Source organism: Hippocampus guttulatus, chromosome 2 (assembly GCF_054856545.1).
Source record: "Hippocampus guttulatus isolate MCC_2025c chromosome 2, RoL_Hgut_1.0, whole genome shotgun sequence".
In the NCBI taxonomy this organism is placed as follows: Eukaryota; Metazoa; Chordata; class Actinopteri; order Syngnathiformes; family Syngnathidae; genus Hippocampus; species Hippocampus guttulatus.
The window spans coordinates 3,085,568-3,108,408 of NC_141262.1; the positions used below are offsets into that span (position 1 = coordinate 3,085,568).

The 22,841-nt window shown below is 44.0% G+C and overlaps 1 protein-coding gene across 1 annotated transcript; it reads left to right on the forward strand.

Moving 5' to 3' along the window:
* The first annotated feature begins 3,258 nt into the window (after nt 1-3,258).
* Nucleotides 3,259-21,784, forward strand: ndufc1 (NADH:ubiquinone oxidoreductase subunit C1). Its single transcript, XM_086131654.1, has 4 exons — nt 3,259-3,412; nt 6,527-6,630; nt 13,280-13,349; nt 21,672-21,784. The coding sequence occupies exons 1-3, from the start codon at nt 3,367-3,369 to the stop codon at nt 13,337-13,339; spliced, it is 210 nt and encodes a 69-aa protein (XP_085987780.1). The 5' UTR covers nt 3,259-3,366; the 3' UTR covers nt 13,340-13,349; nt 21,672-21,784.
* Nucleotides 21,785-22,841: the final 1,057 nt, after the last annotated feature.

Sequence of the window (22,841 nt, forward strand, 5' to 3'; positions counted from 1 at the left end):
GCCCCGCTCAGGAGCCAGGCCTGGAGGTGGAGCTCGCTGGCATGCGCCTGGTAGCTGTGTCTGCACCCATGGGGCCTGAAAAGGTAAGGTGGGTACCCTTCTCATGGGCTCACCACCTCTGGGAGGAGCCAAAGGGGTTGGGTACACTGGCGGCAAAAGGCAGGGCCTAGGTGGCTCCATCACGGGCTACAGAAACTCGCTCATGGAATGTCACCTCTCTGGGAGGGAAGGAGCCTAAGCCGGTGTATGAGGAAGAAAGGTTCTAACAAGATGTACAGTATTTGTGCTCTCTGTGCACAACCTGGGTTCTGGTACCAGCTGGTACCCTCCAGAGTTGCCTTTGGTGAAAGGCGCAGAGTAGGTGTGGGCATACTTATTGCCCCTCGGCTTGGTGTCTGTATGTTGGGGTTCACCCTGGTGGACCAGAGGGAAGCCTCCCTCCGCCTTCGGGTGGTTCCTGAATGTTGCTTATGTCTATGCACCAAACAGCAGTGAAGACTTCCCACCCTTTTTGGAGTCCTTGGAGGTTGTGCTGAAGAGCGCTCCTGCTGGGGACTCCCTCAGTCCGCTGGGGCACTTCAATGCTCACAATGGCAATGACAGTGAGACCTGCAAGGGTGTGATTGGGAGGAACGGGCCCCTCAATCTGAACCCGAGCGATGTTCTGTTATCTGTGGACTTGGCACCAGGACACCTTTGGTCACAGTTCGATGATTGACTTTGTGGTTGCATCATCGGATTTGCGGTCGCATGTTTTGGATACTCGGGTGGTGAGAGGGGCAGAGCTGTCAATTGATCACCACCCCATGGTGTTTTGGCTCCAATGGTGGGGGAAAATGCCCGTCCGAACTGGCAGACCCAAACGTATTGTGAGGGCTTGCTGGGAACGCCTAAGTCAATTGGATTCACTTAGCATATAATGTGGCTTTATCAGAAGATTCAATAAAAATAATTGCAATTAATTATTTTTGATCATGAAGTCAAATCAAATCTAATTGAACATCCATCCATCCATTTTCCGAACCGCTTGATCCCCACTAGGGTCGCGGGGGGTGCTGGAGCCTATCCCAGCTGTCTCCGGGCAGTAGGCGGGGGACACCCTGAATCAGTTGCCAGCCAATCACAGGGCACACAGAGACGAACAACCATCCACACCCACACTCACACCTAGGGACAATTTAGAGCGTCCAATCAGCCTGCCATGCATGTTTTTGGAACGTGGGAGGAAACCGGAGCACCCGGAGAAAACCCACGCAGGCCCGGGGTGAACATGCAAACTCCACACAGGGAGGCCGGAGCCGGAATCGAACCCGGTACCTCCGCACTGTGAAGCCGACGTGCTAACCACTGGACTACCGGGCCGCCTCTAATTGAACATTTGAAGGAAATTTAGCTCTTTTACCAATAATAATGTTTTTAAAAGATTCTGAATACATAACTTGCTGTTACTGTCTTTCTTTTTGGGCAATGTTGCTGAGAAAGCCACATGAATTTCTCAGCATGAGAATCAACGCAAGGTTAAAAAAAATCATATTTATTGCCAGGTCAGTTAACAATTTTTAGCTAACAATAGACCCACCATTAAAAACCGATATTAACAACATCACGCAATTAATTATTCAGTAGTTGGAAACTTTGAAAGAGTAACCATCTGTCCTTTCTAATGGAAGAAGCCGAAAGTATTGTATATTATTTATCTTTGATATTACATCATCATTTACGAAGACACATTGCAGATTGTAAAGCAACATGTTTTGACCAACAAAGACAAACCTATCAGCCGGACATTTGTTTAAACCTATACAGGTATCTGTACTTGCTATTCAATCAAACAGGCTAACGATGTACAAAGACCAACACAAAATGGAGAAAATATTTTATCAGTGAATTGTATTGGGAATTTGTTTAAAATACTATACTCAGTTTAATACAGTGTATATTGAACAATGAGCAGCAATAAAACAACGAATCCATTCATAAATGCATGCAATGCCATGGATAAATACGACAGCATCATCAGGGGGAATGGAGCAGCGACATCTCCGGAGAGAAAGAGGAAGAGCAAAGGCCACATAAAAAATAGTTTCTTTTTTTTTTTAATTCAGATAATTTTTTGAATCTCATAAAATTTTAGAGAGGTAGTAACCTCTCTAAAATTTTTAAGAGATTTGTTTTCCTTATGATATTTGCAAGACAATCATTTTATGCAAAAGACCAATTCTTCAACAAAATCTGACCAGTTAGCAACAGTACGTGGGGGTGGAGGAACTATCACGTTGAAACAAGGAACGGAAATTACGATTTTTACTGTTTACTTTTAATGTAAAATATGTTTTTGTTTGTTTGTTTGCTTAATTTTACAGGATGTAAAATCTAAATGGCGAGTCAGAAGCAGAAGTGACGTAAACAATACACTGTTGAACAAATATTTCAAACAGGAACAGCCAAAGGATCAGCCAGACTGTTTTTTTAACGTACCGGTACCTGTATTTTCAAGTGAACTGGATCTTAATGTCTTTCACGACAGAGACCACACAATCACTCCAGTAAAGCAAATAGTTAAAACCGCAATAACAAATCAAGCACAAAAAAAAAAAGAATTTACTGCAGCTGGCATTTGGCTGTATGCCTTTATTCATTTTAATATAGTGTAGATTGAACACTAACAAAAACAACTCGTGTATAAGCACAAGTGATGCAGTGGAATAAGAAACTGTGGCAGCAGGTCGACTGGAATTGCGACATCTCCCGAAGGAAAGTGATAATGCAGGCAGCTGCCGCGGCATCTTCAACTCTTTAGGTTCAGACTTGTACAGTCAAGTAAAAACAACAACAACAACAATAATAATAATAATAGTACTTTTTTTATATTTCACGATACACTTGGGGGTGGAGGCTCCTGCAAAATCTCGTTGTAACAAGTGTGCAATGACAATAAAGTATTCATTCATTCAAGAAGAAGAAAAAAACCAACAACAACTCTGGATGACCCAAAAATATCTAATACTGTAACCGCAAAATAGTAGCAGCACACACGAACATTTCAAACGACATCAACCAGCACATCAACTCTACGCAGGCCAACTTTTAAGTGTATTGTCACACACATAGTTGGCGAGGCATTGCTCTGAGATCCACCCTCGGACATTTCTCTCCGAAAGTCCCTTTACAGGGCCAATTTCACCAGAGGTTTTCATGTTGGTTTTCATGTTTCAAGTCCCGAAGATTGGGCGGGCTAATAAAGTTCACGGAAAATTTAAGCTCCAGGTTGCTAGGTGGCGATAATGCACCCATTCAACTCAAATAAGACGACGACGAAAAAGGGGATTTGAGCACAGATCCGCAAGAAAATATTTCTGAACAAAAATGAGTGCGACCGGGTTCCTCGCTCGATCCTTTTTTGTCCACAGAGGTGAGTAAATGATATTGGGGTAAGTTGGCACATCGCATTGGATTCTGTGGTTTTCCACTCTATGTGACTGAATGTGTGTTAATTTCCATGTTTGACCTTAGCTTAGCATTATTGAAGCGTAAACGCTGGCTCGACGGGCAACGTTTCCTTAAATTTAGATTTAACCTGGAAACTTACATAATTGCACAAGGTGAAAACGTCATTAAACATGAATGAATCGAGTAGCTCACAGTAGTTCACATCCCATTCGAATTTCAAATCAAAATTTTTTTGCAATATTTGGGGCGATGTTACGTTTTCCCTGTCTCCAGACAGATGCCGACGTTTTGCGGCGGAGGCTGTTATTTCTAAACATCCCCGACTGTGGACTTTTCTCGTGCAGTCAGTTCATTTATTTTTTATTTCATTCCTTAAAATTAAAGACATGAAAAGAGGCAGGAAGAAGTGGAAAAAAACAACTACCGATAACTACCCCTTATCAATACAAAAAGAATGACAACTACATTCAAGGCATATTTACAAACATAATTTTACAACACAAAACAAGTCAAGTCAAGTCAAGACAAGTCAACTGTGTTTATAGAGCACTTTCAAACAGCCATCGCTGCATACAAAGTACTGTACATGGAGCAATTTAACATGCACGATAAACAGTAAGACAAATCGGTAATAAAGGCGGTAGAAAGCACCAAACAGAAAAACCAAGAACAAATCTAAGTCATGCTGAGTCGAATGCCAAAGAATACAAGTGAGTTTTGAGGAGGGTTTTGAAGATGGGCAGCGAGGAGGCTTGCCGAATGTTCAGTGGGAGGTCATTCCAGAGAGAGGGACCAGCAACAGAAAAGGCTCGATCCCCTCTGAGCCTCAGTTTAGTTCTTGGTACTTATAATAATGTCTGCTCCACAGACCTGAGCAACCCCCTTTGTAATTTATAATAATAATAATAATTTCTGCTGTTATATAACAGTATGAAATATATTTTTAAGTAATTGGACTTTTACATATGTCTTGGAATTGAAATGGACTGAGGTGTTTTAATTTGCCAATTAAGATTGTTCCACAAATTGATGCCTTAAGTTGAAACGCACCTTGCCTTTTGCTGTGTTCTATGTGCTGATATTGGGGTGAATAGTTTCACTCTTTTCAAATTTGTTTTGGAAGCTATTTGGTATAAAACTTGGTGATGAGCTTTTTGCATCACTTTCAGGAGGTTATATTGCACCAATTCATTGGATTGGATTGGATAAACTTTATTGTCAAATGCACTGTATGTGTAACATACAGCACAGATGAAATTTCTTCCCTCTCAACATAAAACAAGAGGAGCCGCTGCGGGTGTCCGCGCCGCCATCAAAAGAAAATTCAGTGACAAATTGCGAGTTAGAAATTGACAGTCATGTGCAGGCTCATTCATTCAAGTGAATCACTGCACAACTTGTGACGGCCTGTGTTTGAGTCTTAGTTTTGCTATTCAGTATATATATATATATATATATATATATATATACAGTAAATATTGTCTAGTACGGACGCGTGTTTGCGCTGTCCAATTTGTCCTGATAACAGAAATTCCTCATTTGGGAAATGAGCATGGTACATGTCCTTTATGAACCTGCAAGTATGTTGACAAAATGCATGTGTAACAACACAATCAATAAAATACAAAAATATACTGTCCAAAAACTGTTTATATAACAAAAACTGCAATACAGGTGTATCCCAAAAAAATCACAACAGTAAAATACGTACAGTATTTTAATGTTTATTTTTTTCTGTCTTGGGAAAAAAATGTGTACTGTATTTTGGATTGTTTCGTTGGATGCATTCTTTGGTCTATGACAATGTTTGCCTGCGTGTCATACAGTTTTCTTGCTAGTTGCAAGTAACTGTCCCGTTGATCACCGATGTCTGGTAATTCTTGTGCATACTGAAGGATTTTTGTTGCCATTTGCATTGCTTCCTTGCTGGATGGTGGCTTGTCATCAGGAGTTGAATCGATGCCTTGTTTTTTAAAGTTTCGTAGATTTGCGTCTTTCCGACTCCAAGTGTCTGCTGGATCTTTTTAACTTTGTGTCCAGCCTCGCTCAAACGGATGCATTTCACTCGCTCCGCTCCAGTCGTTACAGTTCTTCTACGTTTCGATGCCATGATCTACACGACGTAAGTGAATAAAGTTAAAATCTTTCGCAATTACAGTAAAACGCACGCCAATAAAAAGTCGCTTACACGTCTTTGTTTCGAATATGATGAATGAAAACGGCGAAGCGAACACGTTTCTTCGGTCATGTCGAGTGGGTGCTGCTTTTAAGCTAGTGCCGCGTTCTCCAGGACTTAAGTGAATAAAGTTAAAATCATTCACAATTACAGTAAAACGCACGTTCGATAACCGAAATTCGGTCGTCATCCGAGGTATAAAAAACTCGAATTTTTTGGTCGAAAACCGATTTGGTCGAGAACAGAGACGTTCGTAAACTGAGGTTTGACTGTAGAATGCCTTTTTTCATATAATGCCATTTTGCTTTGTTTCTTTTTAATGCCATTGTTTTTCATTTCTTTTTCAGTCACTGCCATGAATTGTACTGGTCAGCATTGCGCTTTCATTGTGGAAACGTTTATCAAAACAAACGAATCTGTAACTGCAACACAACGAGCGTTCCCTTTGCACTTCAATCTTGGTCGACATGTACCAGCTTGAAACACGATCTTGTTATGGGTTACCATCTTCAGAGCTACTGGATCTGCATTGAATTGAAAATCAACCGGCCTACCTTGCACCACCAGAACTCCACTTAATTTTTAAAACATAATGAAACAGAATGAAACATTATATGTACTTTTCGAAAATACACAAATAAAAGAACACTTTTTTGCTTCTTTATTTGCCTTTTATTTAACCTACAAATGTGTCAGATCATTTCGCCTGACCCTGTGTGTGTGTGTGTGTGTGTGTGTGTGTGTGTGTGTGTGTGTGTGTGTGTGTGTGTGTGTGTGTGTGTGTGTGTGTGTGTGTGTGTGTGAGTGTGTGTGAGTGTGTGTGAGTGAGAGAGAGAGAAAAATAACCCGGTGTAAAGTGTGCAAATGGACAATGTTTTAATGACCACTGTCTGTTTGCAGTTGGGTCCAGGTCTGTGTTTACAAGTTCCAAGCGTGATACGAATTCCCCCAACTGGCTACGAGTGGGTCTTGCCTTTGGATCGTCTGTTTTCCTGTGGAGTCTGGTAAATTATATTTTACTGAGAGAATTGTAAATGCCAATGTTTGTGAGCTTCAGATACGCTGCCACTCAAGTCAAGGTGAACAAAAAGGAGATCTTAAAATGCCTATTGAAAAAGTCAAATAGTCAAACACACAAGTCCAAAATGAAAACGCTTGCAGGGAGCTGCAGTATCGAGCTAAGATAATAATAATAATACATTTCATTTGCAAGCGCCTTTCACAACACTCAAGGACACTTTACAACCAAGAGCAAATAATAAAACCACAGATAAAATTATAAACAAAGAAGAGAAAGATTTAAGGTGGACAGGCAAGTTTGAATAGATGGGTTTTCAGCTGGGTTTTGAATATGGAAAGAGAGTCAATATTACGAATGTTGGGTGGAAGTGAGTTCCAGAGTTTGGGGGCAGAGCGACTGAAGGCTCTGCATTCAACCTCCAAATTGTAGATTTCCTTCTACTGGTCAATTTCACTGTCATATACACAGCGCTGTGGTCTGACAAATCTGTGACACCAATTCTGCATTCTTCCACCCTGTGTCTATCCTCCATCTTCATGAAAAAGTAGTCTATTCTAGCATAGGTTGCATGTGGATGAGAGTAATGTGTGTAGTCTCTATGTAACGCGTGTGCATCCCTCCATACATCGATTATCCCATCCATCCATCCATCCATCCATCCATCTTCTGCCACTTATCCGGGGCCGGGTCGCGGGGGCAACAGCTTTAGCAGGGAAGCCCAGACTTCCCTCTCCCTAGCTACTGCTTCCAGCTCTCCCCGGGGGATCCCGAGGCGTTCCCAGGCCAGCTGGGTGACATAGTCACTCCAGCGTGTCCTGGGTCTTCCTCGGGGTCTCCTCCCGGTGGGACATGCCCGGAACACCTCACCAGGGAGGCGTTCAGGAGGCATCCGAATCAGATGCCCAAGCCACCTCATCTGGCTCCTCTCGATGTGGAGGAGAAGCGGCTCGACTCTGAGCCCCTCCCGGATGACCGAGCTTCTCACCTTATCTCTAAGGGAGAGCCCGGACACCCTGCGGAGAAAACTCATTTCGGCCGCTTGTATCCGGGATCTCGTTCTTTCGGTCACGACCCATAGCTCGTGACCATAGATGAGGGTTGGAACGTAGACCGACCGGTAAATTGAGAGCTTCGCCCTTTGGCTCAGCTCCTTCTTCACCACGACAGACCGATACAACGTCCGCATCACAGCAGACGCTGCACCGATCCGCCTGTCGATCTCTCGCTCCCTCCTGCCCTCACTCGTGAACAAGACCCCAAGATACTTAGACTCCTCCACTTGGGGCAAGATCTCTCCCCGACCCGGAGGGGGCACTCCACCCTTTTCCGACTGAGGACCATGGTTTCAGATTTGGAGGTGCTGATTTTCATCCCAACCGCTTCACACTCGGCTGCGAAACGCTCCAGTGAGAGTTGGAGAGCCCCGTTTGAAGGAGCCAACAGCACCACATCATCTGCAAAAAGCAGGGATGCAATACTGAGGCCACCAAAACGGACGCCCTCAACGCTTCGGCTGCGCCTAGAAATTCTGTCCATAAAGATTATGAACAGAATCGGCGACAAAGGGCAGCCTTGGCGGAGTCCTACCCTCACTGGAAACGATTCCGACTTACTGCTGGCAATGCGAACCAAACTCTGACATCGGTGGTATAGTGACCGAATAGCCCGTATCAGGGGGTTCGGTACCCCATACCCACGAAGCACCCCCCACAGAACTCCCCGAGGGACACGGTCAAACGCCTTTTCCAAGTCCACAAAACACATGTAGACTGGTTGGGCGAATTCCCACATACCCTCAAGGACCCTGCTAAGGGTGTAGAGCTGGTCCACTGTTCCACGGCCGGGACGAAAACCACACTGCTCCTCCTCAATCTGAGGCTCGACTTCCTGACGGACCCTCCTCTCCAGCACCCCTGAATAGACCTTACCAGGGAGGCTGAGGAGTGTGATCCCTCTGTAGTTGGAACACACCCTCCGGTCCCCCTTTTTAAAAAGAGGGACTACCACCCCGGTCTGCCAATCCAGAGGCACTCTCCTCGTTGACCACGCGATGTTGCAGAGGCGTGTCAACCAGGACAGCCCCACAACATCCAGAGCCTTGAGGAACTCCGGGCGGATCTCATCCACCCCTGGGGCCTTGCCACCGAGGAGCTTTTTAACCACATCGGTGACTTCAACCACAGAGATAGGAGAGCCCACCTCAGGGTCCTCAGACTCTGCTTCCTCCAAGGAAGACGTGTTGGTGGAGTTGAGGAGGTCTTCGAAGTACTCTGCCCACCGGTTCACAACGTCCCGAGTCGAAGTCAGCAGTGCCCCATCCCCACTGTACACAGTGTTAGTGGTGCACTGCTTCCCCCTCCTGAGACGTCGGATGGTGGACCAGAATTTCCTCGAAGCCGTCCGGAAGTCGGCTTCCATGGCCTCACCGAACTCTTCCCACGCTCGAGTTTTTGCCTCGGCGACCACCGAAGCTGTGTTCCGCTTGGCCAGTCGATACCCGTCAGCTGCCTCTGGGGTCCCACAGGCCATAAAGGCTCGATAGGACTCCTTCTTCAGCTTGACGGCATCCCTTACTGCTGGTGTCCACCAGCGAGTACGAGGGTTGCCGCCACGACAGGCACCAACCACCTTACGGCCACAACTCAGATTGGCCGCCTCAACAATAGAGGCACGGAACATGGTCCACTCGGACTCAATGTCCCCCGTCTCCCCCGGAACATGGGAAAAGCTCTGTCGGAGGTGGGAGTTGAAACTCCTTCTGACAGGGGATTCCGCCAGACGCTCCCAACAAACCCTCACAATACGTTTGGGTCTGCCAGGACGGACCGGCATCTTCCCCGACCATCGGAGCCTACTCACCACCAGGTGGTGATCAGTTGACAGCTCCGCCCCTCTCTTCACCCGAGTGTCCAAAACATGCGGCCGCAAATCCGATGATACAACCACAAGGTCGATCATCGAACTACGGCCCAGGGTGTCCTGGTGTCCCCTCTCTTCACCCGAGTGTCCAAAACATGCGGCCGCAAATCCGATGATACAACCACAAGGTCGATCATCGAACTACGGCCCAGGGTGTCCTGGTGCCAAGTGCACATATGGACACCCTTATGTTTGAACAAGGTGTTCGTTATGGACAGTCCGTGACGAGCACAGAAGTCCAATAACAAAACACCACTCGAGTTCTGATCGGGGGGGGGCCGTTCCTCCCAATCACGCCCCTCCAGGTGTCACTGTCATTGCCCACGTGAGCATTGAAATCCCCCAGCAGGAGTACTCTCCAGCCAGCACACCCTCCAAGGACTCCAAAAAGGGTGGGTATGCTGAGCTGCTGTTTGGTGCCTATGCACAAACAACAGTCAGGACCCGTCCCCCCACCTGAAGGCGGAGGGAAGCAACCCTCTCGTCTACCGGTGTGAACCCCAATGTACAGGCACTGAGCCGGGGGGCAATGAGCATGCCCACACCTGCTCTGCGCCTCTCACCATGAGCAACTCCAGAGTGGAAGAGAGTCCAACCCCTCTCGAGAGAACTAGTACCAGAACCCAGGCTGTGTGTGGAGGCAAGTCCGACTATATCCAGTCGGAACTTCTCTGCCTCACACACCAGCTCGGGCTCCTTCCCTGCCAGAGAGGTGACATTCCATGTCACAAGAGCTAGTTTCTGCAGCCGAGGATCGGACCGCCAGGGTCCCCGCCTTTGGCTGCCGCCCAGCTCGCATTGCACCCGACCCCTTTGACCTCTCCCACGGGTGGTGAGACCATGGGAAGGGGGACCCACGTTGCCTCTTCGGGCTGTGCCCGGCCGGGCCCCATCGGTGTAGGTCCGGCCACCAGGTCGCCAACGAGCCCCACCTCCAGGCCTGGCTCCAGAGGGGGGCCCCGGTGACCCGCGTCCGGGCAAGGGAAACTGAGTGCCATCGATTTTATCTATCATAAGGGGCTTTGTGAGCCGTGCTTTGTCTGGTCCCTCACCTAGGGCCTGTTTGCCATGGGTGACCCTGCCAGGGGCATAAAGCCCCAGACAACTTAGCTCCTAGGATCATTGGGACACACAAACCCCTCCACCACGGTAAGGTGACGGCTCACGGAGAGGATCGATTATCCCTAGTTGTTTTATTTGTGTGTTGATGCACTTGGTTATATGTATCCTAGACTTCCTTGTGCTTGTTGTATCTAAGTCATGGTTTAGCACCACATTGAAGTCCCCTCTGCATATCAAGATCCCATCCATTTCCACAGCTATGACATTGAAAAGGTCTTCAAAAAAGTTCCTTTCACTATCTGGTGGAGCATATACATTGATTAATGTGACCTTCTCGCCTTCCATCGTCCCCTTGACCACTATATACCGCCCTTCTCTATCCTTTATCTCTTTGTCAATTTCAAATTTCACTGAGTTTTTCATTAATATAGCCACCCCTCTCCTATGGCATTCTTTAAATGAACTATAGTATGTATTAGTGTACCCATACCTTTTCAATTTTTCATGTTCTTGTGGCGTCAGGTGTGTTTCTTGTAAAAAAAAAAAAAGACCTGCATCTCCTCCTTTCTTAATTTTGTCAACACCTTCCCCCTCTTTATTGGGTTGTTCATGCCATTCACATTTAATGACACCACCTTAATGTCTCTATGTTGAACCATCATTCTTTTTGGAATATCCTGTATTTACCCCCATGTCACAGATCACAACATGCATACTAAACACTGTAACCGTAAAACATAAAAAATTGTCATCATCAATCAAAAATTGAACTTCCAAAGCATTAAGGGGTTCCCTTTTCATATCCCCTTTCCCCTGTTGGGGGGTGGGGGGTAAAGCCTCTCCGAGTGAGAGGGCCCCCCTAGTGGCAGAGATCATCTCCAGTGCTGATCTCCCAAGCTCACTACAAAAGTGCAACAATTCAGTTCAAGAGCTCCCGGCCAGAGCTTTGTAGATTTCTAAACATTCTTTAACCTTCTTCAGTGGATTATTTTGGGAAAAGAAACCCCGCCTATCAATCAAATTACATTGCTCTATATATCCTTCGTTAACACCCGTACATTCAGAGCCTGTTGACAGATTTCTAATTATTTAGACTCAGAGTTGCTCCCCCCTTCGAAAACTTTTAACAGCATCCCTACATAAAATGTGTTCTTTACTCACCAACCGTTGAACTAGGGAAATTAAAGAAAGTTATGTGGATTCCAAAAGTCCTTTGAGAACAACTGCATTCCTGTCAGAGTTCTTTGTTCCGCAGCTTTGTCCTTCATTCCCCTTGTCTCATCCAAATTTTCTCACATTTATCTCTTGGTCTTTGTCCACTTGCGCGCTGCCTCCAGTCTCTGTTGTGTCGTAGGGTTCTCTTGTCCAAGGCTCGGCACCTGCCACCCTCTCATCCGCATCGCCTCCGCCGCCTCCTGAGCGCTGCTGTATATTTTCACTCCTTCAGTCCAGTGGACCCTCAGTGTGTCCATCGGGGATTGGAACCTAATTCCCTTCTCCTTTAGAATTTTTTTAAGTCCAGCATATTCTCGACGTTTAGCCGCCACTTCTGTCGCATAGTCATGGTCAAAGGTCACTCTGTTTCCCTCCACTTGGAGCGGCGTTCGCCAGGCCATCTTGAGTACGTTTTCTTTGATGTTGAATCTCAGGAAGTTTACTATCATCGCTCGTGGTGGTTTGTTCAATAATGGTTTTGGAGCGAGCGCTCTGTGCGCCCTTTGTATCTCCAGTTGAATATCTTCGGAGATTCCCAGCTCTTTATGGATAAGCTTATCAACATAGTCGATTGTGGAATGTCCCTCGACCCCCTCTTTCAGTCCCCAAATTCAGATGTTGTTCCTCCTCGACCTTCCTTCCAAGTTGGCCACTTTCTGTTGGAGCTTCCTTTGTTGTTCGAGTGAGACAGTGAGAATTTCCTGTACCTCTGTACTCCAGTCCTCCACTTCACCTGCTCTTTCCTCCAGCATCTCAATATCCTTCCTTTGCACCCGGATGTCAGCGTTCACGGATTCAAGCTTTCTGTTAGTTTCCTCCCGCAAGTTTTCAAGTCCTTGTTTCATCTCCTCCATTTGATTGGCGATTCTGTCCAACTTGCCGTCTAAATGGTGTTGTCCCGTGTCCATTTTGGCTCTTATTTCTCCGAGTCCACTCTGTAGATTAGCCTGCAATGCCGACGCCCCGGCAGGTTGATTGTCGATGTCGCGAGCTAATGCTATGTTAGCAGTAGCCGCTAACGCCGATCCCCCTTCAACTTCGTTGTGCGTGTTTTCAGTCTGTTTCTCGCTCTTCTTCTTCTTCTCCTTTCCCTTTCTAGACAGAGCTTTGTTTATATCCATCTTATCCTATGTTCGGGTCGCAGCCTCCATTCTTTTGTCGTTTTTTTCTCCGTTTTTTGCTCGTACGGCCGGGAGCTCCACGCGTTTGCAGCTTACCCTCTTGTTGTCATACCGGAAGTCTCCGACATATTCTCTTTTATGAATGGCTTCAATATATATATATATATATATATATATATAAAATCTGTAATTAAATAATTTTCCGACCAATTAACTGAAATCAGTTGATTTCCTGGAGCACCCCAGATTTCTCATGGCACACCAGTTGGAAAATCACTGGTCTAATATATACAATTGTCTCTCCACCTTATGCAGCTCTTCAAGCAGCACAGCGGTGATGTACTTGAGTACAAACTGAGGAACAACATCGATTAAGCCAAATCTGGTAATTATTTTTCTTACTTCTATGAATTTTTTTCATGAAAATGTGATACTCAAGTGGATAAAGTTGTTGGTGCCCATTTGTTAATGAAAGAAAAAGCCTGCAGTGTTCAGAGAAATAACATGAAATTTGTGTCAGTACTGAAACATTTAACAGTTGGGCATGTGCATTTAAAAGCTATGAGAATGTCACACTAAGTTCATTCTGATGAGTATATCGTGTTTTGTTGAACTATCATCTGTGCTGTATGTTACACATACAGTGAGTGCATTTGACAATAAAGCTTATCCAATCCAATCCATCCATCCATTTTCCGATCCGCTTATCCTCACAAGGGTCGCGGGGGGTGCTGGAGCCGATACCAGCTGTCTTTGGCAGAGATGAAAGTCCTCCGGATTTTCATAAAAATTCCTCCGGAAAATGTAGGAAAAATTGCCTAAAATTAATCCGGATATTAGTTGACAACATTGAACAAACATGCGTTTGAGTTCATTGTTTTGCTTTCACGAGCGTAGCCATGTTGAGGCACTAACACTAGTAACAGTAAAGACATTTTTGCCTCTTTATTAACACACTTGTGGAACGAATAAAAGACGCCATAGACAAGACAGTTGTAGTAAAAAATATCTATTTGGACAAAAAGGGAAACACACAGATTAGCAGAAAAAGGTGTCCGTCCGACTTTGAGCGTCGTGTCGTCTCGGCTAGTTTAGCTTAGCTGTTGTCAAAGCTTCTTTGATTTGTGACTTCAGTTGCGTCGGCGTTGATTGGTTGAAACCAAAAGACGCTTGTGTGAGTACATGTTCGCGCTGACGCATGCACAGCAGAGAGCAGCGGACTATCCACTGCTGAGGCGCGCTTCGCTCGAGTGGCGTCGCTACAACAGTAACACCCTCACCTCGCATTCTCATGACCTCACCATATCTCGGAGATTTTGAAATTTCGGCGAGAACTAAGCCACAAGGGGTGCACATCTGCACACAAAAGGCAGATTAATCATTGAATGTCGAGTATTTTGTGTCAGCTAATTCATGCGTGCTCGGCCAGGTACGGCCGCAGCGCAATGTTCAAACAGGTAGATAGACAAGCTGACATCTGTCAGACATTAGGAACACGTTCAAGTGGTCATGGCTTCAGGAAAAGGACTTGAACGGAGATTTTTTTGTCCGACTACATTAGAAAGGTCGACAAACCTGGTAAATCGGTTAAAATCATGTGTGTGTGTGTGTGTGTATATATATATATATATATATATATATATATATATATATATATATATATACATATTCAAATTATATTTTCAGGAAGGTCCACTTTCATCTCTGCTTTGAGCAGTAGGCGCGGGACACCCTGAACCGGTTGCCAGACAATCGCAGGGCACACACAGACGAACCATCTACACTCACACCGAGGGAATTTAGAGTGTTTCATTCACCTGTGGTGCATGTTTTTGGAATGTGGAAGGAAACCGGAGTACCCGGAGAAAACCCACGCAGGCTCAGGGGAGAACATGCAAACTCGGAGGCTGGAATTGAACTCGGTACCTCTGCACTGTGAAGTCTACGCGCTGACCACTGGCCCACCGGGCTGCCTTTATTGAACTAATACAAATAAAACATTTGAAGTTGTTTCACTGTCAGTTAGTATTACACTGCGTTTTACTGATGATTTTAATTTTTGCTCGGGTATCAGTTCCTATTTTTGTATTCTTTTAAATAGATTGTTGTCAAATTAGCACGTTGTGATTAATTAATTACAATCCCGTTTAGCACGTTATGTTCTTTAAGCGTGTTCATCTAATATTTAATCTCTGCCTTTATAGTTTCTGTAGGTGGGCTGCCTTTTTCTAATAGCCCTTTTTATGTGTTGGCTTCCTGTGTTCGAGTTGTTGAGGGTGAGGAAACAACTGTCAGTCACAGCCTGAAGTGGACATTGATTGGCTGCCATTATGTTGGGGCTTGTTTAGCCTAAGCTGATAGGCTCCCATTGGAGTTGGGCAGAGTAAGCAGCAGTGAGGTGTGGAGAGGTGAAAATGGAAGAGGATGTGAGAGGTCTCGGCACAATGAAAGGAAAATTTACATTCCAAAAATGCCCTGACGACACAATTGATAAACGTAGTGTTGTGCCTAATTTGTAAGGAGTTTGCTTACCACCGAAGCAGCTCAAATTTAGCCTCCTAAATCAATGCAAAGCACCCAGTCGCGAGTGCAGCCACAGCTAGCGTTAGCAAGCAAAGCATTAGCAATATAGCGAGCGAGTCATACATACCAAAGCTCTTCGGCAAACTAAACTTGAGAACACCCCACGTACGCGGCATAGTTGATGTGTCCTCTGTAGACTACTCGAAGTGATTGATGTTTATTTCAGCACTTTTAGTTTGTCATGATGAACAGTGTTATTTTTGAAGTGCTAACTTACAGCACTGTGATTTAAGGGTCTGTTTTATTTATTGTTTATTATCTGAAGCAAGTTCAGTGTTGAGTACTTGTATTGCTAAGAAAAGTGTTCTTATTGTTTTTGATATGGAAACCTTTTTAAGCACCTGATGTTCTATTTTATTTTAATTTTGTAATTCTTTGGAGATTCACAAAAACAAACAAAACAGTTATATTCCCCCTCGTGGTCGAAACTAAAGGTTGCAGGTAGGACTTTGACTAGTCTCAAATACAGCAGAACGTAAATGGGGACTGCATCTGTCCAAGTCTGCTGAAAAACAAATACTTTATAATGCCACTTTTTCTTTTATCTTTTGATCTGCCTCAATAATGTAATGAATTTAAAATGACACTTCTCAGTCATTTTTAGATGAGATTAAAATAGATTAATTAGATCAATTAATTACAGGCCCTAATTAATTAATCACACATTTTTTGTCAACTGCTTGACAGTAGTGATGGGACGATGATACCTCAAGGAGTGTATTGACCCTGTGTTGGTCACCCAATAGCAACCCCTGCAGTAGTTATAGAATCATTGCAGGTAAAGAAATTACTTGTTTGTGTAAATGCTAAACTGAGTTGGTATGTAAAATATAGCAAATTTGAGTTACAATTCAGATTTCTTATGTAGAAATTTTTTGTTAAATCGTGTGAAATAAAAGACAAAAAATTGATTAGTTTATGAAAATTTATTGAGGAACAAAAGTTTTTGCTCCAAGGCAATTTCTCCTCTTAGACACCAGCTCCCCAGCCTCAGAAAATACTCTTTCACATGGTTCAGATGACGATAGTGAGCAGAGAGTTTTAAATGAAAGTTGATGCAGTGGATATGTTTTCTGGTTCCATTACCAATACTGTATTGTAAAGGGTCTTGGTTTCTGGGTGTGTTTGCTTCTGACAGGCAGCGTTGGACTTCAATTATGGAGGATGTCGCAATTATAAGATAAAATGAATAAAGCAACTGTAAGGCTCTTTAACTGACTGTCATATGTATAACAGGTCATTCACTTGATAAACTGATAAAGTAGGTGCAATGCGCCGCCGTAAAACAATTGTATATAACAGTAAACAATGCTCAAAGGAAAAAAGAGATTTACCAAGATCAAAATTATTCCACGCTGGGGAAAACTTCTTTGAACGATCCATATTTTTGCAAAACTCCAGCCAACAAACCCACGACATGTTAATACAGGTTGTGTCCTTATAAACACACTTTGGCGCAGCACATTCAAACGATTCAGTTCCTGTGTTGGTCACGTGATTCTTTCTTAAAGCAATACACGCACTGATGCGGGGTTTCACTCTTGAGCCCTCGGCATTGTGCTGACGCACCAGTGTCGCTTGTCCCATCACTGCTTGACAGCACTACTTTTAATGTTACCCTAAATAACTGACCAGTTTTTCCAGCTGCTGCTTGTTGCAAACAAAGTTCTTCGCAAATATATCCTCAGCCACTGTCAATCTTCACATGATATGAAACTATGGAATGCCAAGTCTGTGCTTTTGTGACCAACTGAAAAAGTAACAGTAAAAGTAGTTCTTGAAAACATCATTCGACTGTTCATACTTTTCCACACTGCACTGTGAATGTCTACGTGATTGGATTGGATTGGATAAACTTTATTGTCAAATGTACTGTATGTGTGCCATACAGCACAGATGAAATTTCTTCCCCCTCAACATAAAACAAGAGGAGCCGCTGCGGGTGTCCGCGCCGCTATCAAAAGAAAAGTTAACAAAAACATGACAAAATAATAAAAAACAACATATGAGACACAGACAATCGTGCACTCTTAACCACTTTCCTGCATACACTTAGTTGTCTGAAGCAGTTATAGATGAAAGAGGAGCAAATCAAAGTGTCCTTTTCACCAGTTGATCAAAGACGTCATGAAGCAATGCGCACACTTCTGCGAGTGATGGCGGGATGAAGCCCTGTGAATGTATCGAGTCTTTTGGGCCAATTGCTTCGCCAAAAGGCTGATCAATCGAGGCCCCATTTAATAGCTCATTTAGTAGTGTTGACATCTGCTGGTCATTTGATGTAACGCAGATGTTATGTGGTTAACAGGCAACAAACCAGTAAATCTGTCAGTGATGTGTTCCTCGAGCCGGTCCTTGGCCTCGAGGACCAGCTCGAGGACCGAAAGGCGGTCCTTGGTCCTCGGCCTTGGCCTCGGAGTCAAGTCCTTGGCCTTGGCCTTGGTCTCGGTTTGCCGGTCCTCTGACACAACAAGGGATTAGAGCCTGTAATCCTTCGTCCACTGGTATTAAGTGGGCCAGAGGACCGCAAAAATCATAAAGAAATCAAACAAAATCCATCCACGGAAACCCACATTGATAACTTTATCTGGCGCTGTAAGAGGGGCGGGGCTGTCACTGACAGTCAGTACAACGTGTAAAGAGCGGCATCACAGTTTCAATCACGGTTCGTTCCGTTCACGATCGGCAGTTTAAATAGCGTATAAAGCCTTTCTGTAACAGCGGTGTCTTTTATTTAGTTATTTTTGCACAGTTGTCACGTTTGTGCAGTCGCACTCGAATGTTTGTTTGAACCAGGTAATTTGCGTTACAGCTGGAGTCAATAATGTCGGCAGTTCACTTCCGGGTTTGGCCGTTGGGATTTGGAGTCCTTTTGCTCGATTCCAGTTATGTTTGCTGAATGCTTTCTCATGTTAGGAATAAAGAATATTGATAATACATAGTTTAAAATCATGGTTATTTAATTATTTTTTATTATTATTGTGAAGTTGAAGGTATTAAATTAATTAATGTAGTATTAGTGAGAGTGGTAATAATAGTAGTACTCAGAGAATGTTTAGAGATCAGCCATCTCGTTACCTCTGCGTCCCGCGTCCTAGACGCATAATTAACCCACGGGACGCACAGTTCCAAACAATGTGCGTTTTTGGGACGCACGGAAATTTCTCAGTCAAAACAAATGAACAAACAAAAAAAAAAAAGAGGATTTCACGGGAACAATCGTTACCGGTAGCGTGTCGTTTCCGTGGCGTCATTTTCACGGTACCGAAAAATAGTTTAACCATAAAAGTCACCGCACACGAGTTGACTGTGTGATCAACGCGATTTCACTGCGCCTGTATGTGTGTTTGTGATGTGGTGTGTGAGTGTCTTTCTTCTAATTTACTTTCGTTTTGTTTTGTTTTCAGTGTTGGGGGGGGGGGGGGGGGACACAACAGATGACGTTATGTGCGCATGCGGGTTGTTATTTTAGTCCGCAAACTGAGGAATCGCGCGGATGAAAGTTCGAGATGGCGGCGAAAAACTCACCAAGGTCTACTGATTACGATATTTAAGAAATGGGAATGCTTATCTGATTTTTCGTATAAATCGTCCAAAGGGCATATCACTAAACTCACCTGGGATGTATGCACAGAACGAGAGAGCGAGATACGACGCGAGGCACGATTACGAGGCAAATTGGTCATTAGATTTGTAGGCTAATCGCTGTGAAAAATATGATGAAACAGTATTGGTTATTCTATAATTTACTGGTTGTAGCATGGTAACTTTATGAATAAAACCTTCGTCACAAGGTGTAGTAATGCTAATGTTAACTGTTGGTAGAACTCATGATGACGTGTGTTCTTTCGTCAAATTGATCGTAGATTACACATGCATCGTCTTGGGAAGAGGATGTCAAGCCACATCAATACTTACCTGTATTAATGATTACCAGTCAATTAATGTTCGCAGTGTGAGAATGGAAAAAATACTCTGATGATGCCACATGAGTACACCGGTTTTTGATCCATTTATTTTTTGGAATAAACCTGAAGTACACAGCTGCTGATGTAATGTTCATTGTTAATGCATCGTTTTCAAACATTCACCCTTGAAACATTATACTTTTGAGTGTCAGAATTCTTGATTATGAATATCAGTCAAAATAGAAAAATGGGTTCCCATGATGAACGTTTACGGAATCCAACATTAGTTCCCGTGGTTTCCCATTGGGTAATCCGACGGAACCGAAAAACGGTTACCATGAATTTCCGAAATCCTCAGGCCTGCTCCTGAATTATTTACATTTTTGCAGCATTTGTTTATCATTGTATGTATATGTTGTTGTTTGTGTTATTATCATATGCAATTGAATAAGTAGACCGTTTCAGAATTCGAAATTTGGGACTCACTCAATGCATAATGGGACTCATACTTTTCTGATCAGCGAGTCCCTGGGACTCGCTGCCGGTAAACTGTAAAATTATCACTGCAGAGATTACCGCTTTTTCTGCATCAGTGATTGACTTCTATGCAAAGTGATTCCTCAACTTGTCTTCCGTGCCACGCCATGCCTGTTGAGTGTTGACTTACTTCATATTAAGAAAGTACTGCACTAAAACATTCATTCATAAATGTATATCATATGCTTTTATTTTCGTTTTTCTCAGTATAAATAACACATACCCTGACTGTTCTACTCTTTGAATAAAAACACTCTCTGAGCTCATCCGCCCCTACACACCTGCCCGGCGCCTCAGGTCTGTGGACCAGACTTTATTAGAAGTACCAAGAACTAAACTGAGGCTCAGAGGGGATCGAGCCTTTTCTGTTGCTGGTCCCTCTCTCTGGAATGACCTCCCACTGAACATTCGGCAAGCCTCCTCGCTGCCCATCTTCAAAACCCTCCTCAAAACTCACTTGTATTCTTTGGCATTCGACTCAGCATGACTTAGATTTGTTCTTGGTTTTACTGTTTGGTGCTTTCTACCGCCTTTATTACCGATTTGTCTTACTTTTTATTGTGCATGTTAAATTGCTCCATGTACAGCACTTTGTATGCAGCGATGGCTGTTTGAAAGTGCTCTATAAATACTGTTGACTTGACTTGACTTGACTTCATTCAAGCGTTAGGGAGTGCAAGGGGTTATGATGGAGGGGTGTTGCAAATCATGAAGACCTGCCAAGTGGTATGATAGCGTTGTTTTATACATACCTCGGCTAGGCTTCAGCTTCAAAATCAGTCCTTGGTCCTTGGCCTTGGCCTCGGAGGCAAGTCCTTGGTCCTTGGCCTTGGCCTCGGAAAATTTCTCAAGTTCTTGGCCTTGGCCTTGCCCTCGGGTTGCCGGTCCTTGTACACAACACTGAAATCTGTGCGCAAAATAATGGAAGTTTTGTAGATTAAATATTGTCCGTATGTTTGTCAGTTGTATGTTCAGTTACTTGATGTGCTTGTGTAACTGGGACACACATTGGATAGAGGGAATGGTGTGTTTTATTGATTTTTGTTAAGGAATAAAATCATTTTGACTGTGTTGGGGCTCAGTCGATTCCTTTTTTTGGATATGATTTCCCCTGCCTTTGAGAAAACCCTCTTGCAGTGTTGGGAGATATCTGTTCGAAATGCTCCCAAACGAATGAAGTCCTTCAATTTTTGGGTGGCTCCGCCTCCATTCTCAAGCAGTCGAAGTAGCGCAGCAATGATCCAAGACTCACGTCAGACGGTCATGCGGGGGACTCTTCCTGGGTTTTCCGCGCCTATTTATGGAGCGCGAATCACGATGTGAGTCAGTCACGTGATCGCTGAAAACGGGGCCTCGTTTACTTTCGGTCACGTGATATGAGGAAAAAACGAGACGGGCCACGATACGCGCTCCATTTAACCACGCCCCCTTTGTGCGGGGCATGACTCGCGACTCCAGTTCCATTTGTAACATCACTAACGTCTGCTACAAGCTAAGCTTGAAAGCAACAAGAAGCTTTAGCATCCATTCGCGAAAAAGAAAATGTGTTCATTGGGTCATATTTTATGACTAATTTATGCATGAATCCAGGTAATTCCACAATGTTAAGATACTCTCTCATGTATGTGTCTGTGTGTATAATTAATGATGAGCAAATAAAATGTGATTTGTTTTTCTAGTGCCGGGGGTCACCATGGACTTCAGGACCTGTTTTTGTCTTCGTGAGTTTTCACAGTGAATTGTGCAATAAATAATTATTTGTCATGTGAAATAAAAATGAATTGGGCTCTTATTCTTCTATATCGCACTGGACTCCCTCAAAAGAGTATCAAATAGCTGCGGCTCAGGTTCTGACTAAAACAAAGAGATCAGAACACAGAACTGCAGGTCTTGTCTTTACACTGGCTCCTAGTCAGCTATGGAATAGACTTTAAAGGTGTGCAACTGGTCAGGGGAGGAGATATAAGCAGATTTTCTTCATCGCTTTTAAAATGCCAGTTTTAACGCATTAGAACTGACAAGCCACGTATTGAGTAATTCAACATACTATTGACATACCTTTTTTTTCATGCATTTCAGACATTTTTATTCAAATGTAGAACATCCATCAATTTCCTGAACCACTTATTCCTCACAAGGGTCGAGGGGGCTGCCGGAGCCTATCCCAGCTGTCTTTGGGTAGTAGGCAGGGGACACCCTGAACCGGTTGCCAGCCAATCGCAGGGCACACACAGACGAACAACCATCTGAGCTCACACTCACACCTAAGGACAATTTATAGTGTTCAATCAGCCTGCCATGCATGTTTTTGGAATGTGGGAGGAAACCGGAGTACGTGGAGAAAACCCACGCAGGCACAGAGAGAACATGCAAACTCCACACAGGAAGGCCGGTGCTGAAATCAAACCCAATACCTCTGCACTGTGAGGTCGTCGTGCTAACCACTTGACCACTCGGCCGCCCACAAGTAGAACAATATGCTGTTTGAAAGTGCTCTATAAATACAGTTGAGTAAATAACACTGAGTGAGTAAAAATGGACCCCTCGGGAATAATGAATCCGCCTTAAAATGTAAACGGTTTTAAAGTTAATGCGATTGATCTCTGCATTTGTCCGGTGGCTGCCAGCAAGTTCGTAGCGGCTAAACAAGGTGCAAAGTCTGCTTGCATTTTCATGCTTTCCACTTGGGTTCAACTTGTTTAAATGATTCAAAAGACTTGTTTTATAAGATTAAGATATCCTTTATTTGTCCCGCAATGGGGAAATTTAGTCAGAGTTCAGAAAGGAAACCACAAGGTAGGGAGAGGGAAAAAAAACCCACGCTCGAACTATCCTCTTCTGAGGATAAT